Raw genomic sequence first — 18,417 nt, forward strand, 5'->3', positions numbered from 1 at the left:
TTTACTGGATGTGCATAGTGGTGTTCCAGCTGTGTGGTGGCTAGAGATGAGCACATTGATTTGATATACAAATTTAATTTGAATAAAATGTTGGGAATCGCCAAAAACATGTCCACGTCAGTTTACATTTTACAGAAGATTGCATCAGCTAGCTGATGTCAGATGCAGCCTTGAGGGCTTCGTCATAATGCCTTGCAGATATCACATCACGTGGACTGGCACAATCAATCAGGGAGGACTGTCAGAGCCAGTGTAAAAGCCAAGGTAGGGAATGCAGCAGCCATAGTGATTTAGAATAGTGAGAGGATGTCAGAGCTCACATCTCAGCAATAATGATTGTAAGAGAAAGCCATGAAACATTAGGCAAATATTATAGACAGCATTTCATTGCACCCTATTCACCATAATGTCTTGCAGCTATCACATTACGTGGACTAGCACAGTCAATCAGGAAGGACTATCAGAGCCAGCATAAAAGCCAAGTAGGGAATGCAGAAGCCATAGTGATTTAGAATAGTGAGAGAACGTCACAGCTCACAGCTCAGCAATAATGATAGGAAGAGAAAGCTATGAAACATTGGACAAATACTATATATAGTAATGTATTGGACAACTATTTCGCCATAGTGCCTTGCAGCTATCACATCCTGTAAATGGCACAGTCAATTGGGAAGGACTACCAGAGCCATTATTAAAAGCCAAGGTAGGGAATTCAGCAGCTATAGTGATTTAGAATAGTTAAAGGATGCCAGAGCTCACAGCTCAGCAATAATGATAGGAAGGGAAAACCATGAAACTTTGGACAAATACTATAGACAGTAATGTGTTGCACAACTGCAGCAGTGAAGAAAATCAGTTTAGTAGTCTGGGAATAATTAAGAGATTCAATTGATCGGGGGAGCGAGAGATAGCAGAGGTGCGGGACTTAGTGTGATAAATCAGTGATATGGTGTAGATGGGCTGGCAGCTTGTCCTGCTGTGTTTGCATTAAAAAGGTTTAAAAGGGTTGGATGCAGTCCTATGAGACTTCAGAGTGTTACATGTCTTTTCCTGGCAATTGGAGGCTTTGCAGTATTGCGATTTTTCAAACGTTTTGCGGCTAATCAAAATTTTAGGAAAAATTTGGTGAAGCTGGTGAATCTCCAGCATTGGCCATTCTCGGGTATTGCTACTCAGCTCCCAATCACTTTAAAAGAGAGCTGAGGTGCAGTGGTCATAAGTCCTTTTACTGGCATTACCAGCAACGGTAGGAGCCATGATGCTAGTAATATAGCATGTGACCGCTGCAGCCAATCAGTGTTTGCAAACAAAGTCTTGAAACACCATTGGAGGGTTAACACTGGTGGGTGAGTAGTACTGCCCCATTATTCTTCAGGGCCAAGATGCAGTTACAACCTCTTTGCCAACTTTAGTTCTGGTGTTCATTGATTGTGCCCCTATTGAGACAGGACGCACCCTAGCCGCTTTCTCTTTCTTGCCCCGGAATGTCCGCTAAGACTCGTCATCATAGCAGTGAAAAATATTGGGAGAGATCTTCTTTCTAGAGGTTCCTGGAGGATTCTTTTACTGCCATGAAGAGTTGTCAACTCTCCCAGGAGTCCGGGAGGTCACTTTTATTTTAAAATCTCCCAAGCACAGCCCCTTTAATAAGCATTTGTCCTGCTCTGGACCCAAATTACTCTGTGTTAATGGCACTAAAAGACATATTGGGGAGAGCCGATTTGATTTTCTGAGGATCAAAAAAGACCATTTCATGGAGACATCACACATATGGAACAAAGAGATACTCTACAGTACATTAATTAAGGCAGCATTTAAAAGTAAATAGGATTATTAAAAAGTAATTATTGCTTTCCTTTACAGCAGCAGAGAGAGAGAGGCAGTGAAATGAGGCAGAGGAAATTCACTGTGCCCATACATTGCAGAAAGGACACATCAGCCAGCAGCCTCTCCAGGCTCACACAAGATAATTACTCAGCGGCAGAATAGGGGGATGCAAGAATATTTAAAAACCGCAGTGAAATATTATTAAAGGGGACTCATAGCAATTTGGTGCTCACATACTGGGTATTACAAATCATGGCTCCCCTACCAACCAGAAGATGCACTTGGGTGTATAATCCTGTAACATGGCGCGGGGCGGTAGGAGAGGTAATTGTCTTCCAAGCCCCGGCACCCTGCATGAAAATGGGGATCCTGGCTGGATGTGTAGACTTTGTCTGCAGTGTTGCTTAGCCCTTGCAGGCATGGGGACTATGCCTTTTGCCCCAGAACCCGCCTCCGTTAAAATACTTGCGCCTTCTGTCAATTTCTCTTGCCTCTTTCCTGGATCTCCCTATCCCTCGGTCTCCAATCACATCAGGGACACCCACTTCATGAGTCTCGGCTTGTTGGTCAAACCATACATCTGCCTTTACTGCACGATGGTCCTTATCTGATCTCCTGACAAGAAACTGTCTCTGTACCTTCGGCTTAGCCCATCCCACTGAGGGCTAGTCCCAAACATTATCCATAACACTCTCTACTGTCAGGTAAAATACAACATTGTCACTGATACCACATTTCGCTTTATACATCACAACAATACGTGTGTCTTCAATCGGTAACGTGGGCGAAGTATGTCCATCTCCTTACAATCCGATAATGTATTGCCACTCGTGTAGTATAACCACTCCCATAAAATCCACCAGGTTGGGTTCACATAATTTTTTTATATTCTTACAAAAAAAGAAACATTGCACCAAAAAGTACATCTAAAGAATTACTGTAGTTAAGCAATGTAGATACAAATAAAAAAATGTTTGTCTTCCATGCTTGTTGCCCCTTGTTGGCTCACCTGGTGAAGTAGATTCGCTATGCCCCAGGTCTGGATGAGCAGCGTAGACTGGAGGCGTTGGAGCAGCTGATTGAATAGAATTGGAAAAGCTAGATGGTACAAGCTCGATTTTCAGGACAGCACATTGAAGTGGAGCTGGATATGCTGGATAGCATGTGGAATAGAGGAATTGGAAATGCAGATAGGCACCGTAATATAGCAGACCCTAGTGGGTGGACAAGCATCTTTAAACAGCAGAGTCTTGTATGAAGACAGGTAACTTGATACAGCACAACTAAGTGTGCGGATAGGCATCTTGAAAGCAGATTTGAGTGCTGAGTGTGCAGATGAGTACCTTGGAACAGTCAAAAGGCACAATAAATAGAAATACATGGTTGACAGAATGGTCTCTACCTGAATATTCAGGCAGTTTGCTGCCTGAGTCAGCCTAAAAGGCCTAGGGGACTGACGTCACAGGCGTGCACCAGGTTATCATTCTAACCCAAAGAGCATTAGAACAGAGCGAGATGGCCCCCAGTGAAGAAAAATATGGAGTCCTGTGGTGGATCCGGGACAGGGAACACTCTTGCTAAACTTTGTGTCCCAAATCTGACATTTGTTGGACCAAGATTATTCAGAGATGCCTAGATTACTTATATTTCAAAAGTATTTCTTGCAATCTTATCGGAAATCCTCTTCAGATACCGATTGCATACCATTTATAGTTTTAGATATTAATTGACTGTAGCTACCATTTTTAAGACATTGATCTAATTACCCGACCCACAAGTAATGACAATTAGTAACATACTTTAAATGGTGTCCACCATGAATAATGTGAATCCTTACTGAGACAACTGCCAAAAAAATGTTGGTTTTTTTTCTACAGGGATTTTCATCTCAAAGTAGAGACTCAAAATACATAAGACGTATGGGAACAGAAAATTCATTTCATCACTAAAAAAAAACCTGTTGAGACCAGTTGTGGTCTTCTCAAAAAGGGAGAGGTCCTTTTGGAGAAGTTTCACTCTACTGAAATGGCCAACTCATAAGCTTTGGTAGACAATGACCAAAGATGACCATGGTTGTTCTTCAAGTGTCCATTTTCCAATGTAATACATAAATTTTTTGGTCTGAGAATCAGTTAGGAGCATCTTTTCCAGTTTGGTTTGCATTATGCATCCACCCAATATCTCCACCCTCAACCTTACCACCTCATTTGGTCATGCCATTAATGGATCTTCTGAGCTGGTTAGAAATATGTAAGTTTGTAATTTTTTTTTCATATTGCTTTTCTCTCTTCCTGTAGATTCCTCATATAAAAGTAGGACCAGAAGAAGCACCCAAGCTACAATATTTACGGTTTGCATCGGTCAGCCTGTACCCGAGTAATGAAGACATAAGCCTTGCTGTGTCACACATACTGAAGTCCTTTCACAACCCTTCCACCAGCCTTATCTGTGCCAAGGCCGAGTGTAAGTCTAAACTCATATATATATTAGCATCATTACACCCAGAAGGATAGCTATGTACCTATGAGCTTAGGTGGTCAGTAAATTAAAGTTTTTTTTTCCCCTACTCTGCAAGTAATCACCTACTTTACAGGATAGGCAACAACTTGTAGATTGCCTGGGGTCCGACCACTGAAACGTCCACTGATCCCAAGGATGGGGCTCTTAGGCTACTTTCACACTAGCGTTTTTTTGCGCTGCGCTGTGTGCGCAGTCCAAACGCATACAAAAACGCATCAAGCGTTTTGCATGCGTTTGCTTATTTTATGCGCATGCGTTTTAACCAGTTTGACTCTTAAAACGCATGCGCTTTTAAATGCTGACGTGCGCATGTCCATGCACACGCCAGCGTTCCCATAGACTGTAATGTGTTTTTTTTGCGCATTCCATGCGCATTTGTGCGTATGCGTTTTTTTGACACAGGTTGGGCGCACAAAAAATGCAACAGGGTGCGTCCGGCATGCATAGGCGCACACTGCAAAAAAACACATGCGCACAAAAACGCATACAAACGCTTACAAACGCTAGACAATGCACACCCATGTTAACCATAGGGGCTAGGGGCGCATGCGCATGTATGCGCACGCAGCGCAGCGCAAAAAAACGCTAGTGTGAAAGTAGCCTTAGCCAAGTACATCCACCGTTCCATTCTAACTCCGGTAGTCCCTTAGACATTGTTTAGAACAGTGGTGAGCATGTGTGGCTACCCCTCCATTCTAAAAGAGCACTTCAGAGCCCGGTTTTTCAAATAGGTGTGGGTCTCAGTGGTGGTGTAAGCAGGTTCAGGGATGCAGTAACGCAGGGAATGCAGAGCAAGGGTTAACAACAATGCGGTTTATTTTATAACAATAATGAACTCCTCGCAGGGAGGCAACAGCTAATTAACAATAGAATTACGGTATAACACAACAGTCTTGTTATTAAACTTCACTAATCGTGACTTCTCTATTCCTCAATTACATGCAGTCTGGTGAGAGTTGTAATACCAGCAACGGCAGGTACAGCGTATTCAAGCGTAATCCAACAAGCGATCCAGCTTCTGGTGGCAACGGGTGTTCACCGGTTTTGTCCTTTGAACCCCTAGTTCATTAATCTGTAAAGCCAAAGTAGGTAATGCCGTGGAAGTCTCTATCCGGGGCAGACTCCGGCGCACGCCTGTCAGCAAGGGGGAATAAATCTCTCGATCCTGCACCTGGCACTCGCTTCACAATGCGAGCACCGCACACTGTCTGTCTGAGCGCCCAAAGCTCTGCCCTCTCACTGGTTCGGCGGGACCCTCACGTAACCTCTGTTGGGTCTCAGCTCTGCACTCACTCTCCCCTCACAGAGTGCGGCGCACATCTGCTTCCTCTCGCTGTCGGCAATAAACTCTTTTTTCCCGCGCTTCATGCTCTCTCTCCTGTCTCGCCACGCCCCCTCTCACCAGCTCATAGGTCCTGTCCGGCTCCCCATTCTTTTCGTCCGGCAACACTGGACGCAGCCTCGTGAGTTCCGGACCCAGCATTGTGTAGGTACCCGCAGCCCAGTCTTACTCCGAGTCCTTACAGTGGAAACATCAGTATGGATAGATGATAACTTGCCGAGTTGGAACCACCCCTAGTTTTCTAGTCTTGGGGGAAATTTTGGCTAACAATGCAGCTTGCCAAATTCTAACAGTATGAAATATACAAGCTGTTAGGACTTCACTTGCCGATTCCAGTGGTCGTCATGTATTTGCAGTCATGTGCCAACTAGATTCTCACACTCCATTTCTCTCAATATATCTTTAACTTCACATGTCAAAAACATTAAGAGAAGCCGATGAGAATCTAGTCGTCGCGTGCCCGCAAATTTGAGAACCGCAGCAGAGCCGATTCTTAACAGTGTGCATATTTCACACTGTTAAAATTCGGCAAGATGCAACGCTTGTCTGAAATTTCAACAGGGCTGGACCTTCCCTTTAAGGCACAGTAGGAATGATTGGTTACCTTTTATATGGACTAAGTTACTTTCTTTTTTTAATTAGTTTATATCCTAATATAACATATTTTAGTAATATACCACATTAATAGTATCCTCTATGATCTGTTGTGATGTGGTGCTTGGTTGCCCTCCCAGGTAGGGTGAATTGCTGCTTTTAACAGCTCATGCGTACAGTTTGTGCAACGTATGTGCAATAAGGAGCTGTATTTCAGATTCACTCATGATAAGATGTACATTGTAGATGCGCCCATATCTCATGCACAATTGACAGCACATTAGAGGACCCATCACTGGAAAAGGGGACAGAGCTTCACATGACCATATCGAGGCTATAAAGTCATTAGTCCTAAAATTCCCATTAAAATGGGTCCAAGTTGAAAAGTATCATGGAAATTTAACACATTTGTTGAATTCTCAAAAACTTTTGGAGCTGTAATGGAAGCCATATTGGGTGTTGGTATTGTAGATAATGCCAGATGACGGTTCTCCAAATGATGCAAAAATAAAGCTCCCGCGAAGTCCTGGACTTCCCTTTAAAATGGTTCAAATTTGAAAAGTACTACCATAGAAACATGGAAATGTAACACATTTGTTGGGTTCTCAACTTTTGGAGCTGTAATGGAAGCCACATTGGGCATCAGTACTGTAAATTATGACAGATGGTGGTTCTCCAAATGATTCAAAACTACAGCTTCTGCAAGTTCCTAGAATTCCCTTTAAAATGAGTCCAAGTTGAAAAGTACTACCACATAAACATGGATATTTAAAACATTTGTTGGGTTCTCAACCTTTGGAGGTGCAGTGGAACCCACATTGGGTATGGGTACTATAGATAATGCCAGATGGTGGTTCTTCAAATTTTGCAAAACTGAGGTCCTGGAAGTGCCATAGGGTGAAGACCTCTGTCCTAGCCTATTTAGGTAATATTGTAATGCCAAATTACTAAAAAAAAATGCCAATTAATAGTGATAATTAAAAGAAGTACTATTTAATATATTCTATCACTCGGGAGGCATGGAGATGCTCTATTATACGGCACTTTATTTGCTGTTGCTGTATTATGCATGCATTTATACTCAAGTGTTTAGTACCACAAGTCAGTACGGGCTGACCTGTTTATTAATGATGTAACTTAGAAGTTGTGTCTCTAGTATTTCCCTAACTGACATATTTATGAATATTTGATTCACGTGTAAAATCGACCTCATCTTGTAAAATCAGAAAAAAATCATAGCACATCTCATTAGGAGCTCTGATTATTTCAGAAGCGAATTAGGAGAAGAGCGCTGTTACCGTGTTCAAATATTTGAGATGTGTATGTCGGTATTATGAGGGCACAGTTTGGCGTTATTATTTAGGCACTTTATTTAGGCATTAAATAGGCATTAGCTGAACATTTTGGCATTTTGCATGATATAGTAGTAGTGATAGCATAGTAGTGTGGTATTGTTTATGAGGATATTATTAGGGCACCATTTGGCGCTATGATTTAGGTACTATATAGGCAGGTTAGCTCAGCTCGGTTGAGGGCACTTTTTGTGCATTGCATAATATATTTATTAGATCTAGTGCAGTGGTATAATTTTAGCCAGCGTATGATGACAGTGCTATTTTGTTATTGTTATGTAGGCACTATATTCTTGTCTTATTTGGGCATTGTGGTGCCAATTGCCTGTGTATTTGTATGGTGAAATTACACAAAGGAACCAGAATTGAAATCCAGATAGAGAAAATTGTAAGAAATGTCTATAACCAAAATAAAAATGGGAGTTCAGACCGGATACTTTGCTTTAAATTGTAATAGATGTAACACTTCAGACAGATTCACAGTAAAGCAAAAAGCGGAAAGTTCAGTGCTCACCTTCCAACGGTGGGCATTTCTCCAAAGCGCAGCGTATGAGGTCTCTAGGAATATTTAGACCAATCTCATTGGTTTCCATTTGCTGTTGGTCAGTGTGCAGTCAAAACTAATAGATACTCTGAAAACGAGCATTAAATAGGTAGATACATCTCCAAAATGCTGTTGTACACTATTAAGGAGAAAGTACCTCAAACCAGCTGCCCACAAACAGGTTTCTGGGTGCATCTGCCCGTAGATGAGCATCTGTGTACAGCTGCATTTAGATGGGTATCTGGCTACAGCTGCACCTAGATGGGTATCTGTGTACAGCTGCCCCTAGATGGGTATCTGACTACAGCTGCCCATAGATGGATATTTGTGTACAGCTGCCCCTAGATGGGTATCTGGCTACATCTGCCTTTAGATGGGTATCTGGCTACAGCTGCCCCTAGTTGGGTAGCTTGCAACAGCTGCCCATAGATGAGTATCTGGCTACAGCTGGCAGTTGATGGGTATCTGTGTACATCTGCTCGTTGATGGGTGTCTGGCTACAGCTGCCCCTAGATGGGTATCTGTGTACAGCTGCCCCTAGATGGGTATCTGTGTACAGCTGCTTGTAGATGGGTATCTGGCTACAGATGCCCCTAAATGGGCATCTGTGTACAGCTGCTCGTAGATGGGTATCCGTGTACAGCTGCTCGTAGATGGGTATCTGTGTACAGCTGTTTGTAGATGGGTATCTGGCTACAGCTGCCCCTAGATGGGTATCTGTGTACAGCTGCTCGTAGATGGGTATCTGGCTACAGCTGGCAGTAGAAGGGTATCTGTGTACAGCTGCCCCTAGATGGGTTTCTGGCTACATGTTAGCCTAAAGAGAAATCCTAGTGAAAGAATGTGAAACCTAAAACAAACATGGGTGTCAAGGAATGGCTAGATGTAAAACGTATGTATACAGTATACAGGATTAGAGAAACAACATCAAATTTATTAACAAAAAGTACACATACAGTATTTATAATATACATAGTAGTTGGTGAGATAGACAGCTAAAAAATAGTAAAGGGGAAAGGATGGAAAAAAGAAAATCCCTTATGGAGACCCGTTTCTTTCCTGAAGCCACATGTCCTTGACAGGTAAACCTATCGTTTTGTAGCAATATCAAATGCAACTGAAATAATGACTGGTCGATATGCTGCATAACATTAATGGGTATAGATTAACCCAAAATATTCAGTTGCTAAAAGATATTGCACAAATACAATTGAGCCGTGCTGAAGGATATATAGCAATGAATAAAAGATGGAAACTATAACCCAAGGATATAAATAAGAGCACTGAAACAGTAAATACTGTAAAGGGGTCATACATATGGCAATGTGACAGAGTAGATATAATACCTAATAGAAAAGAACCAGTGACTAACGATAACTCCTATAGATCTCAATTGCTATGAAGAAGCCATTAAAACAAACCAACTAGCATATAAATGGGAGGAACACTCACGCTGTTGAGCCTGTCATAGAATAAAGTGCATAGAGTGAGCAGGAATGCATTAATGGAAATGTTACTTCTGGATAGAAATACCTTGTGTCACAGTGTCGGCACCTAGGCGTGTGGCAGGAGATAAGACGCACGTTTCACCTGGGGTGGCTTTATCAGGAGGCGTGGTGTAAGTTAAGAGCGATGGAGTCTAAATAGTGATGTGTTAAATTGTCTGGGTAATCGGCGTGCTACTGGCATGTTGTGCCTCCCGTATGAAGTGGCGGGGCGGGAAGTGCCACGCGCGATGGAGGCGAGGACATGCATCATCACCTCCATCCCAACGACAACCAGCCCGGCCCGCGATGCCACACGGGAGGAACAGCACATACAGCACATGTCTGCACCGAATGTGAAGTAAGCAGGGGTAATACCGTAAGTGAAGTCATGTGTCTACAAGCGCACTGTGATACTGGGGTATCTGGCTCCAGCTGCCCGTAGATGGGTATCTAGCTACAGCTGCCTATAGATGGGTGTCTGGCTACAGCTGCCAGTAGATGAGTGTCTGGCTACAGCTGTCTATAGATGGGTATCTGGCTACAGCTGCCCGTAGATGGGCATCTGGCTACAGCTGTCAGTAGATGGGTATCGAGCTACAGCTGTCTATAGAAGAGTAACTGGCTACAGCTGCCAGTAGATGAGTGTCTGGCTACAGCTGTCTATAGATGGGTATCTGGCTATATCTGTCTGTAGATGGGTATCTGCCTACAGCTGCCAGTAGATGAGTATCTGGCTTCAGCTGTCTATAGATGGGTGTCTGGCTACAGCTGCCAGTAGATGAGTGTCTGGCTACAGCTGTCTATAAATGGGTATCTGGCTACAGCTGCCCGTAGATGGGCATCTGGCTACAGCTGTCAGTAGATGGGTATCGAGCTACAGCTGTCTATAGAAGAGTATCTGGCTACAGCTGCCAGTAGATGAGTGTCTGGCTACAGCTGTCTATAGATGGGTATCTGGCTATATCTGTCTGTAGATGGGTATCTGCCTACAGCTGCCAGTAGATGAGTATCTGGCTTCAGCTGTCTATAGATGGGTATCTGGCTACAGCTGTCTGTAGATGATATCTGACTTGGCTAATATTCCCACTCATGTTCCAAGATTTGTTAATGGATCAGATACCATATTGACTTATAGGGTTGCTACTTCCAGTATGGGTCCCTAGTATTTCTTTCTTTCAATGAAAGAGCTATGTTGTTGCTGCTTAATCCAAAAATGTAGTTGATGTTTAAGGACCCTTATTTGGTACGTAACTTATTTTTTCTTGCACTCCTCTCCATATGGTCTTCTGCCAGCTGTAGTTAAAAATTGTGTATTACTTCAAGTGTGATTTTATTTGCCTTTTCTGGAGACAGGGTAGCTGAAATGAAATCTGTGAAATTCGTTGAACACGTCTTATTTTCTTAACCTCATAACCTCGGCAGCTATGAAACGCTGACTTACGTTAAGCATGAGCGGAATAATCTCAGTTGACAGCGCAAGTGTTTTTTTCATAGTCTTTATGGACACTGAAGTAAATCCGAGAGTTTTACAGAATGAGCCAAGCCACGCCAAATGCTACTAAAGCCAGCGAACGACCTCGATTAGATTCAGATTTAAAGCCACACGGCCGGCACAGTCCTCAGCTTGCACCCGCTACTAGTCCTGATGGAAATATTGGGCCACACAAATGCCTACAGTCTGTGAGTTGTCCTTACTGTACAGTTTTGTCTTATCTTGGCCGGCACTTAAGTTTTCAAGTATGTATCCTGCAGGGAAAGTTCTTTTGTTCCCGGAGATTTCCCACAGGTGCCTTTAAAAATTCTGTCAGACGCTCCCTGGCAACTGACTGCACGCTGGCACTTTGGTAGTAAGTAGATTTTATCACAGTCATGTCACATTCCGCTGCAAAGAAGCCTCGGACAGAATTTTGAATGTCAATCTGTCATTCAAGTTTTCTTTTAAAGTGATGATCGCTATAAAATGCCATTACTTTACAATTTTCACAATGGCGTAACTTGTAGATAGGTATCTGACTTCAGCTGCCCACAGATGGGTATCTGACTACAGCTGCCTCTAGATGGGTGTCTGGCTATAGCTGTCCATAGATGGATATCTGGCTACAACTGCCCGTAGATGGGTATCTGGCTACAGCTGCCCGTAGATGGGTATCTGGCTACAGCTGCGTCTAGATGGGTGTCTGGCTATAGCTGTCCATAGATGGATATCTGGCTACAACTGCCCGTAGATGGGTATCTGGCTACAGCTGCCCGTAGATGGGTATCTGGCTACAGCTGCGTCTAGATGGGTGTCTGGCTGTAGCTGTCCATAGATGGATATCTGGCTACAGCTGCCCGTAGATGGGTATCTGGCTACAGCTGCCCGTAGATGGGTATCTGGCTACAGCTGCCTCTAGATGGGTGTCTGGCTATAGCTGTCCATAGATGGATATCTGGCTACAACTGCCCGTAGATGGGTATCTGACTACAGCTGCCCGTAGATGGGTATCTGGCTACAACTGCCTGTAGATGGGTATCTGGCTACAGCTGCCCGTAGATAGGTATCTGGCTTCAGCTGCCCCTAGATGGGTATCTGGCTACAGCTTCCTGTAAATGAGTATCTGGCTACAACTGCCCGTAGATGGATATCTGGCTACAGCTGCCCATAGCTGGGTATCTGACTACAGCTGCTCGTAGATGGATATCTGGCTACAGCTGTCTATACATGGGTATCTGGCTACAGCTGTCTATAGATGGGTATCTGGCTACAACTGCCCATAGATGGATATCAGGCTTCAGTTGCCCGTAGATGGGTGTCTGGCTACAGCTGCCAGTAGATGGGTATCTGACTACAGCTGCCCGTAGATGGATATCTGGCTACAGCTGCCCGTAGATGGATATCTGGCTACAGCTGCCCATAGATGGGTATCTGGCTACAGCTATCCATAGATGGGTATCTGGGTACAGCTGCCCCTAGATTGGTATCTGACTACAGCTGTCTATAGATGGGTATCTGGCTACAACTGCCCATAGATGGATATCAGGCTTCAGTTGCCCGTAGATGGGTGTCTGGCTACAGCTGCCTGTAGATAGGTTTCTGGCTACAGCTGCCCATAGATGGGTATCTGGCTTCAGCTACCCGTAGATGGGTATCTTGCTACAACTGCCCATAGACGGATATCTGACTACAGCTGTCTGTAGATGGTTATCTGGCTACAGCTGGCCAAAGATGGGTATCTGGCTACAACGGTCCATAGATGGATATCTGGCTACAGCTGCCCATAGCTGGGTATCTGACTACAGCTGCTCGTAGATGGATATCTGGCTACAGCTGTCTATAGATGGGTATCTGGCTACAGCTGTCTATAGATGGGTATCTGGCTACAACTGCCCATAGATGGATATCAGGCTTCAGTTGCCCGTAGATGGGTGTCTGGCTACAGCTGCCAGTAGATGGGTATCTGACTACAGCTGCCCGTAGATGGATATCTGGCTACAGCTGCCCGTAGATGGATATCTGGCTACAGCTGCCCATAGATGGGTATCTGGCTACAGCTATCCATAGATGGGTATCTGGCTACAGCTGCCCCTAGATTGGTATCTGACTACAGCTGTCTATAAATGGGTATCTGGCTACAGCTGCCCATAGATGGGTGTCTGGCTACAGCTGCCTGTAGATAGGTTTCTGGCTACAGCTGCCCATAGATGGGTATCTGGCTTCAGCTACCCGTAGATGGGTATCTTGCTACAACTGCCCGTAGATGGATATCTGACTACAGCTGTCTGTAGATGGTTATCTGGCTACAGCTGGCCAAAGATGGGTATCTGGCTACAATGGTCCATAGATGGGTATCTGGCTACAGCTGCCCCTAGATTGGTATCTGGCTACAGCTGCCCATAGATGGATATCTAACTACAGCTGTCTGTAGATGGTTATCTGGCTACAGCTGCCCATAGATGGTTATCTGGCTACAGCTGGCCAAAGATGGATATCTGGCTACAGCTGCCTGTAGATGGATATTTGGCTAAACCTGCCCATAGATGGGTATCTGGCTACAGCTGCCCATAGATGGATATTTGGCTGCAGGTGCCCATAGATGGCTATCTGGCTACAGCTGCCTATAGATGGTTATCTGGCTACAGCTGCCTGTAGATGGGTGTCTGGCTACAACTGCCCATAGATGGGTATCTGGCTTCAGATGCCCATAGATGGGTATCTGGCTACAGCTGCCTGTAGACTGGTATTTGGCTACAACTGCCCGTAGATGGATATCTGGCTACAACTGCCCATAGTTGGGTATCTGGCTACAGTTGCCTGTAGATGGGTATCTGGCTACAGCTGCCTGTAGATGGGTATCTGGCTACAGCTGCTGGTAGATGGATGTCTGGCTACAGCTGCCTGTAGATGGGTATCTGGCTACACCTGCCTTTAGATGGGTATCTGTCTACAGCTGCCGGTAGATGGATGTCTGGCTACAACTGCCCATAGATGGGTATCTGGCTACAGTTGCCTGTAGATGGTTATCTGGCTACAGCTGCCGGTAGATGGATGTCTGGCTACAACTGCCCATAGATGGGTATCTGGCTACAGCTGCCTGTAGATGGGTATCTGGCTACAGCTGCCGGTAGATGGGTGTCTGTCTACAGCTGCCCATAGATGGGTATCTGGCTACAGTTGCCTGTAGATGGGTGTCTGGCTACAACTGCCCATAGATGGATATGTGGCTACAGCTGTCCATAGATGGTTATCTGGCTACAGCTGCTCGTATCCTATCAAAGAAACTGGAGAACTCTATTTAAAACAATTTAAACATCTTTATTAATACAATGATTACAAAACATAAAGGTTACATGATGATATATGATCAAACAATACATGGTGCACTCTATTGAAAAAGTAGTTCTAATTTATTATACAATAATTTCTTTATTATTTCACATAGAAAATGATTTGCCTTTAAATTGTGCATGCGAGAACTTCAAAGTCCATCCCCTCTAACAAATTATTAGAGAAAGTTACATACTAAAAGGGGGAGTACGCCAGTTATCCAGGTAATAGGGGAATATTTAATGGAAAAAAGGGGAAGTGACTCCATATCAAATTAAATTGTCAATTTCACATAATTAAATTAATCACACCCAGAGCTCCATTTAGTCAAAGTATATGTTTATCAAATGATGAAACATAAGGGAGTGGTATCCCATAAGCATTACTATTCCCACCTAAGCCTAGATATAAGTTCCCTTTGTGGATTGTTAAAAAACAGCTGCCAAGATACCAACATGGTTTTCAAAAGTAGAAGGTCTGAAAAAGGTGCCAATAGTGCATATGCAAGTGCTTATGGGATACCTTTCCCTTTTGTTTCATCATTTGATAAACATATACAGTATACTTTGAATAAATGGAGCTCTGGGTGTGATTAATTTACTTATTTGAAATTGAGAATTTGCTTTGATATGGAGTCACGAGTTGTAACCCCTTGTGTTTCAATTAAATATTCCCCTATTACCAGCACAAGCAGGATTACTGGTGTACTCCCCTTTTAGTATGTAACTTTCTCTTAAATTTGATAAAGGGGATGGACTTTAAAGTTCTCGCATGCACAATTTAAGGCAAAGTCATTTTCTATGTGAAATAATAAAGAACTTATTGTGTAATAAATTAGCACCACTTGCTCATTACAGTGTACCCTGTGTTGTCTTATCATATACCATCATGTAACCCTTATGTTTTTTAATCATTGTCTTAATAAAGATGTTTAAATTGTTTTAAATAGAGTTCTCCAGTTTCTTTGATAGGATAATTTGGTAATTTGGGAGATACTATATATTTATTTGGCCCATTTATCGGATATTTATACAGCTGCTCGTAGATGAGTATCTGGCTACCGTTTGGCGCAAATGCAAAAAATTCAACAAAGCCATCCAACTATTCGGGGTCATTAACAGCATTGGTCTTTTGGGCAAGGTACCACTTGGATCCCTGTTGGCTCTAAAACCCTGGTACAACTGGCACTGCTGCACCTTTTAGTGTTTCACCCCTGATAATCCTGCCTTTGGGACTGACTCTGAGGATGCTCAGGATGAAGCACTGGTATAGCGCCACATTCCCATCCAATAGTTTTGCTGCAGAGCAGCTCTCCCAGACATGTGATTTCGAGGCTTGATGCAGTTTCTTACATAGTTATGTTATGGCAGATGGCCGTGCAAGGTAAAAAAAAAATGAAGGGGGATGCAGAGCTGGTGTAGTCAGTAGGTAAGGATAGTTGCAAATTTATAAAAAAAAATGCATATTGACCTGTTCTAGCCACAGTGACAATTTTAAAGGAGTATTCCAACAATTGAAAAATATTACCTATCTTTTTAATAGGGGACAACTCACTGATTGCTGGGGTTCTAACCGTTGGGACCCCCAGCAATCCCAACATTGGGGCTCTAACTCCCTAGAGTGAGGTTCTGCAGAGTCCTGTCTGGAGTGGAGCAGAGGTGTTGAATGAATGGAGCAGAGGTCGAGCCTGCTCTGCAGTCCTGTTGTTGAGAGTCAGTGCCCCTTTCTCTGTCTCGCCGTGGGTCCTGGTGGTCGGTTGCATTTAGCGATATCTCACTTTTTGCATTGGTTTTTGTAGAAATATTGTCGTGTGCTATTATAATATTTACATACCTTTTTTTTCTTTTACTTTTAACCTACTTTTTGGGAACTGGTAGACACTGTTCCTTTCTTATTTTTCATTACATAAAATCCTCGAGCTTCTCAGCAGTCCGTGAGCTAGGGAGCTGCGTCGGCTGCGAAACGCGTGTGCTAGGTGTCAAGTGTAATTTAAGTCAGATGCTAAGAGTGAAATTAAAATAGAACAGTGATGTTATGCGGCGTTGGCCTCTCATGGGCACATTCCGTGCTCTGCCCTCACCCATACTTCTATTCTTATTCTGCCAGCCGGATGCAACTTTCCTTACGTCATCTATGGATTTTATGTAAATCGCTTTGTTATATTCAGCACTGAATCCTATTGTTTACTGGTAGAGTCTTTGTCATTATTTTTGGAAAAATGTAGAGAAGAAGCCTGTGCCGATGGTATATAGAAAAGATGGGGATTGTTCTATAGCAAAGACCTTGATATTGATGGCTAATGCTTAGGATAGATCATCAATGTCGGGTCAATAGGTGTCAGTGTACGGAGTCGGACGCTAAAGCTCCACATAGTGGTCATTCTTGGGTACTGATGCTCAGCTCCTATTAAAGTCAATGGTAGCTGAGCCACAATGCAACCTACTCTACAGACAACCCATTATTTTTAAGCCCTGACAATCCCCTTTAACCCATAACTAAGCCTCTGTTCACGTAGGCGGCATGGCTTTGTAATCTCCTGATCCAAATCCAAATTGATCCTACTGATTTGAAACTGGAGGGGAATATCCCAACCATATTACTGTCTACATGGATCTAGGGAAGAGAAAACCATGGGACCCCCTGGCTTTCATCCTTTAACCATGGTTCATGGATCTGAACTTTGCTGCAAGGTTTACCAGGACACCGAAATGTTTGGCCAAGATGAGATCGGAGAGAGTATTCAGACAAGCAGAAAGTCAGGACAGGCGGATGTCACTAGTAGTAGGTCAGACCTGGCGGCAGTCAAAAATGAAGGTCAGGACATAGCCGAATCGATAACTGGAAATTAATCTCATCTTTACATATTAAGGAACCAACCAGGAGCATACAGATCAACTGTCCCAAATTTGCCTGGACTGTCCTGATTTTACAAAAGCAGTTCCTACAAGCTGGATTTTCCTGAACCAAAAGGGTTGGGGTTTATACACACTCTGCCCACAATGTGCATTTTGGGAGGGATTGAGGTGGGGCATAATAATGCTTCTAAAGCATCTCTAAATTGCCAATACCAATGTTGGTAATTACAAAGAAGCATTGGGGAGCGCCTCTTAAAGTGTCACCATGATTTTAAATTTTATTTCATACATCAATAGTAGACATAATAATAATAATAATAATAATAAATTTTATTTCTATAGCGCCGACATATTCCGCAGCACTTTACATTTCAGAGGGGACTTGACATGAAAATAATCAGCTGTGTAATATATCTTATCAGAGAAATCTGCTTCTTTCTCCTCCTGGACTGATCTTTCAATTCATGGGCAAAATCTGTATTCCGTAAAGGAAGATTTTACCATTACTGAGATAAGAGATGATAGCTGGTGCTTTAAAAGTTCTATGGAGATGGAAGGACTTCTGAAAACGACAGTTACAGTCGCCTCTAAGGGATGACAGTTGGTGCTTTTAAAATTTTATGAAGAGGAGGATCTAGAGGCAGAAACAGACATTCTGCTGACACGACAGTTACACTCTAAGTATCCTGGGTCAGCAGATTATGGGTGGCAGAAAATAATCTTTAAGATACTGGAAGTCAGTGGCTTGCACCTTAGAGGCAATACCAGAGGAAAATGACCACAACAAGGTGCCATGACGATGATCTATTCGATAGATCAATTATGATCTGCTTTTTCCACATTGACTATTTATGAGCCCGTCAGGATCCTGTTCTATATTTTTTTTTTTCATTCCTTCCTAGATTGATTAGTGGAGCATGCAGCTGGCTGTCTAATAGCAAAAGAAAGCCGGCGCTCAATGCTGATCTAATGACAAGTGGCAACTGAGGGTTATAATTTATTCAGTACTGAATGATTTATAATTGATCTGAGACAGGTTGAACTTGATAGACGTCCATGTAACTATGTGACTCAAGTGTGAATGGAAGGCTT

The 18,417-nt window shown here is 43.3% G+C and overlaps 1 protein-coding gene across 3 annotated transcripts in view; it reads left to right on the plus strand.

The window, feature by feature from the left end:
- Nucleotides 1–18,417, plus strand: part of GRIK5 (glutamate ionotropic receptor kainate type subunit 5) — a 446,124-nt gene that overhangs the window by 281,321 nt on the left and 146,386 nt on the right. For all 3 annotated transcript variants that reach the window (XM_073570753.1, XM_073570754.1, XM_073570755.1), the window contains one exon: nt 4,125–4,290. In XM_073570753.1, coding sequence (XP_073426854.1) covers nt 4,125–4,290 — 166 coding nt within the window. The remainder of the gene's footprint in view (nt 1–4,124; nt 4,291–18,417) is intronic.

This window comes from Dendrobates tinctorius, unplaced genomic scaffold (genome assembly GCF_039654945.1).
Source record: "Dendrobates tinctorius isolate UK_male_01 unplaced genomic scaffold, ASM3965494v1 ptg000028l, whole genome shotgun sequence".
In the NCBI taxonomy this organism is placed as follows: Eukaryota; Metazoa; Chordata; class Amphibia; order Anura; family Dendrobatidae; genus Dendrobates; species Dendrobates tinctorius.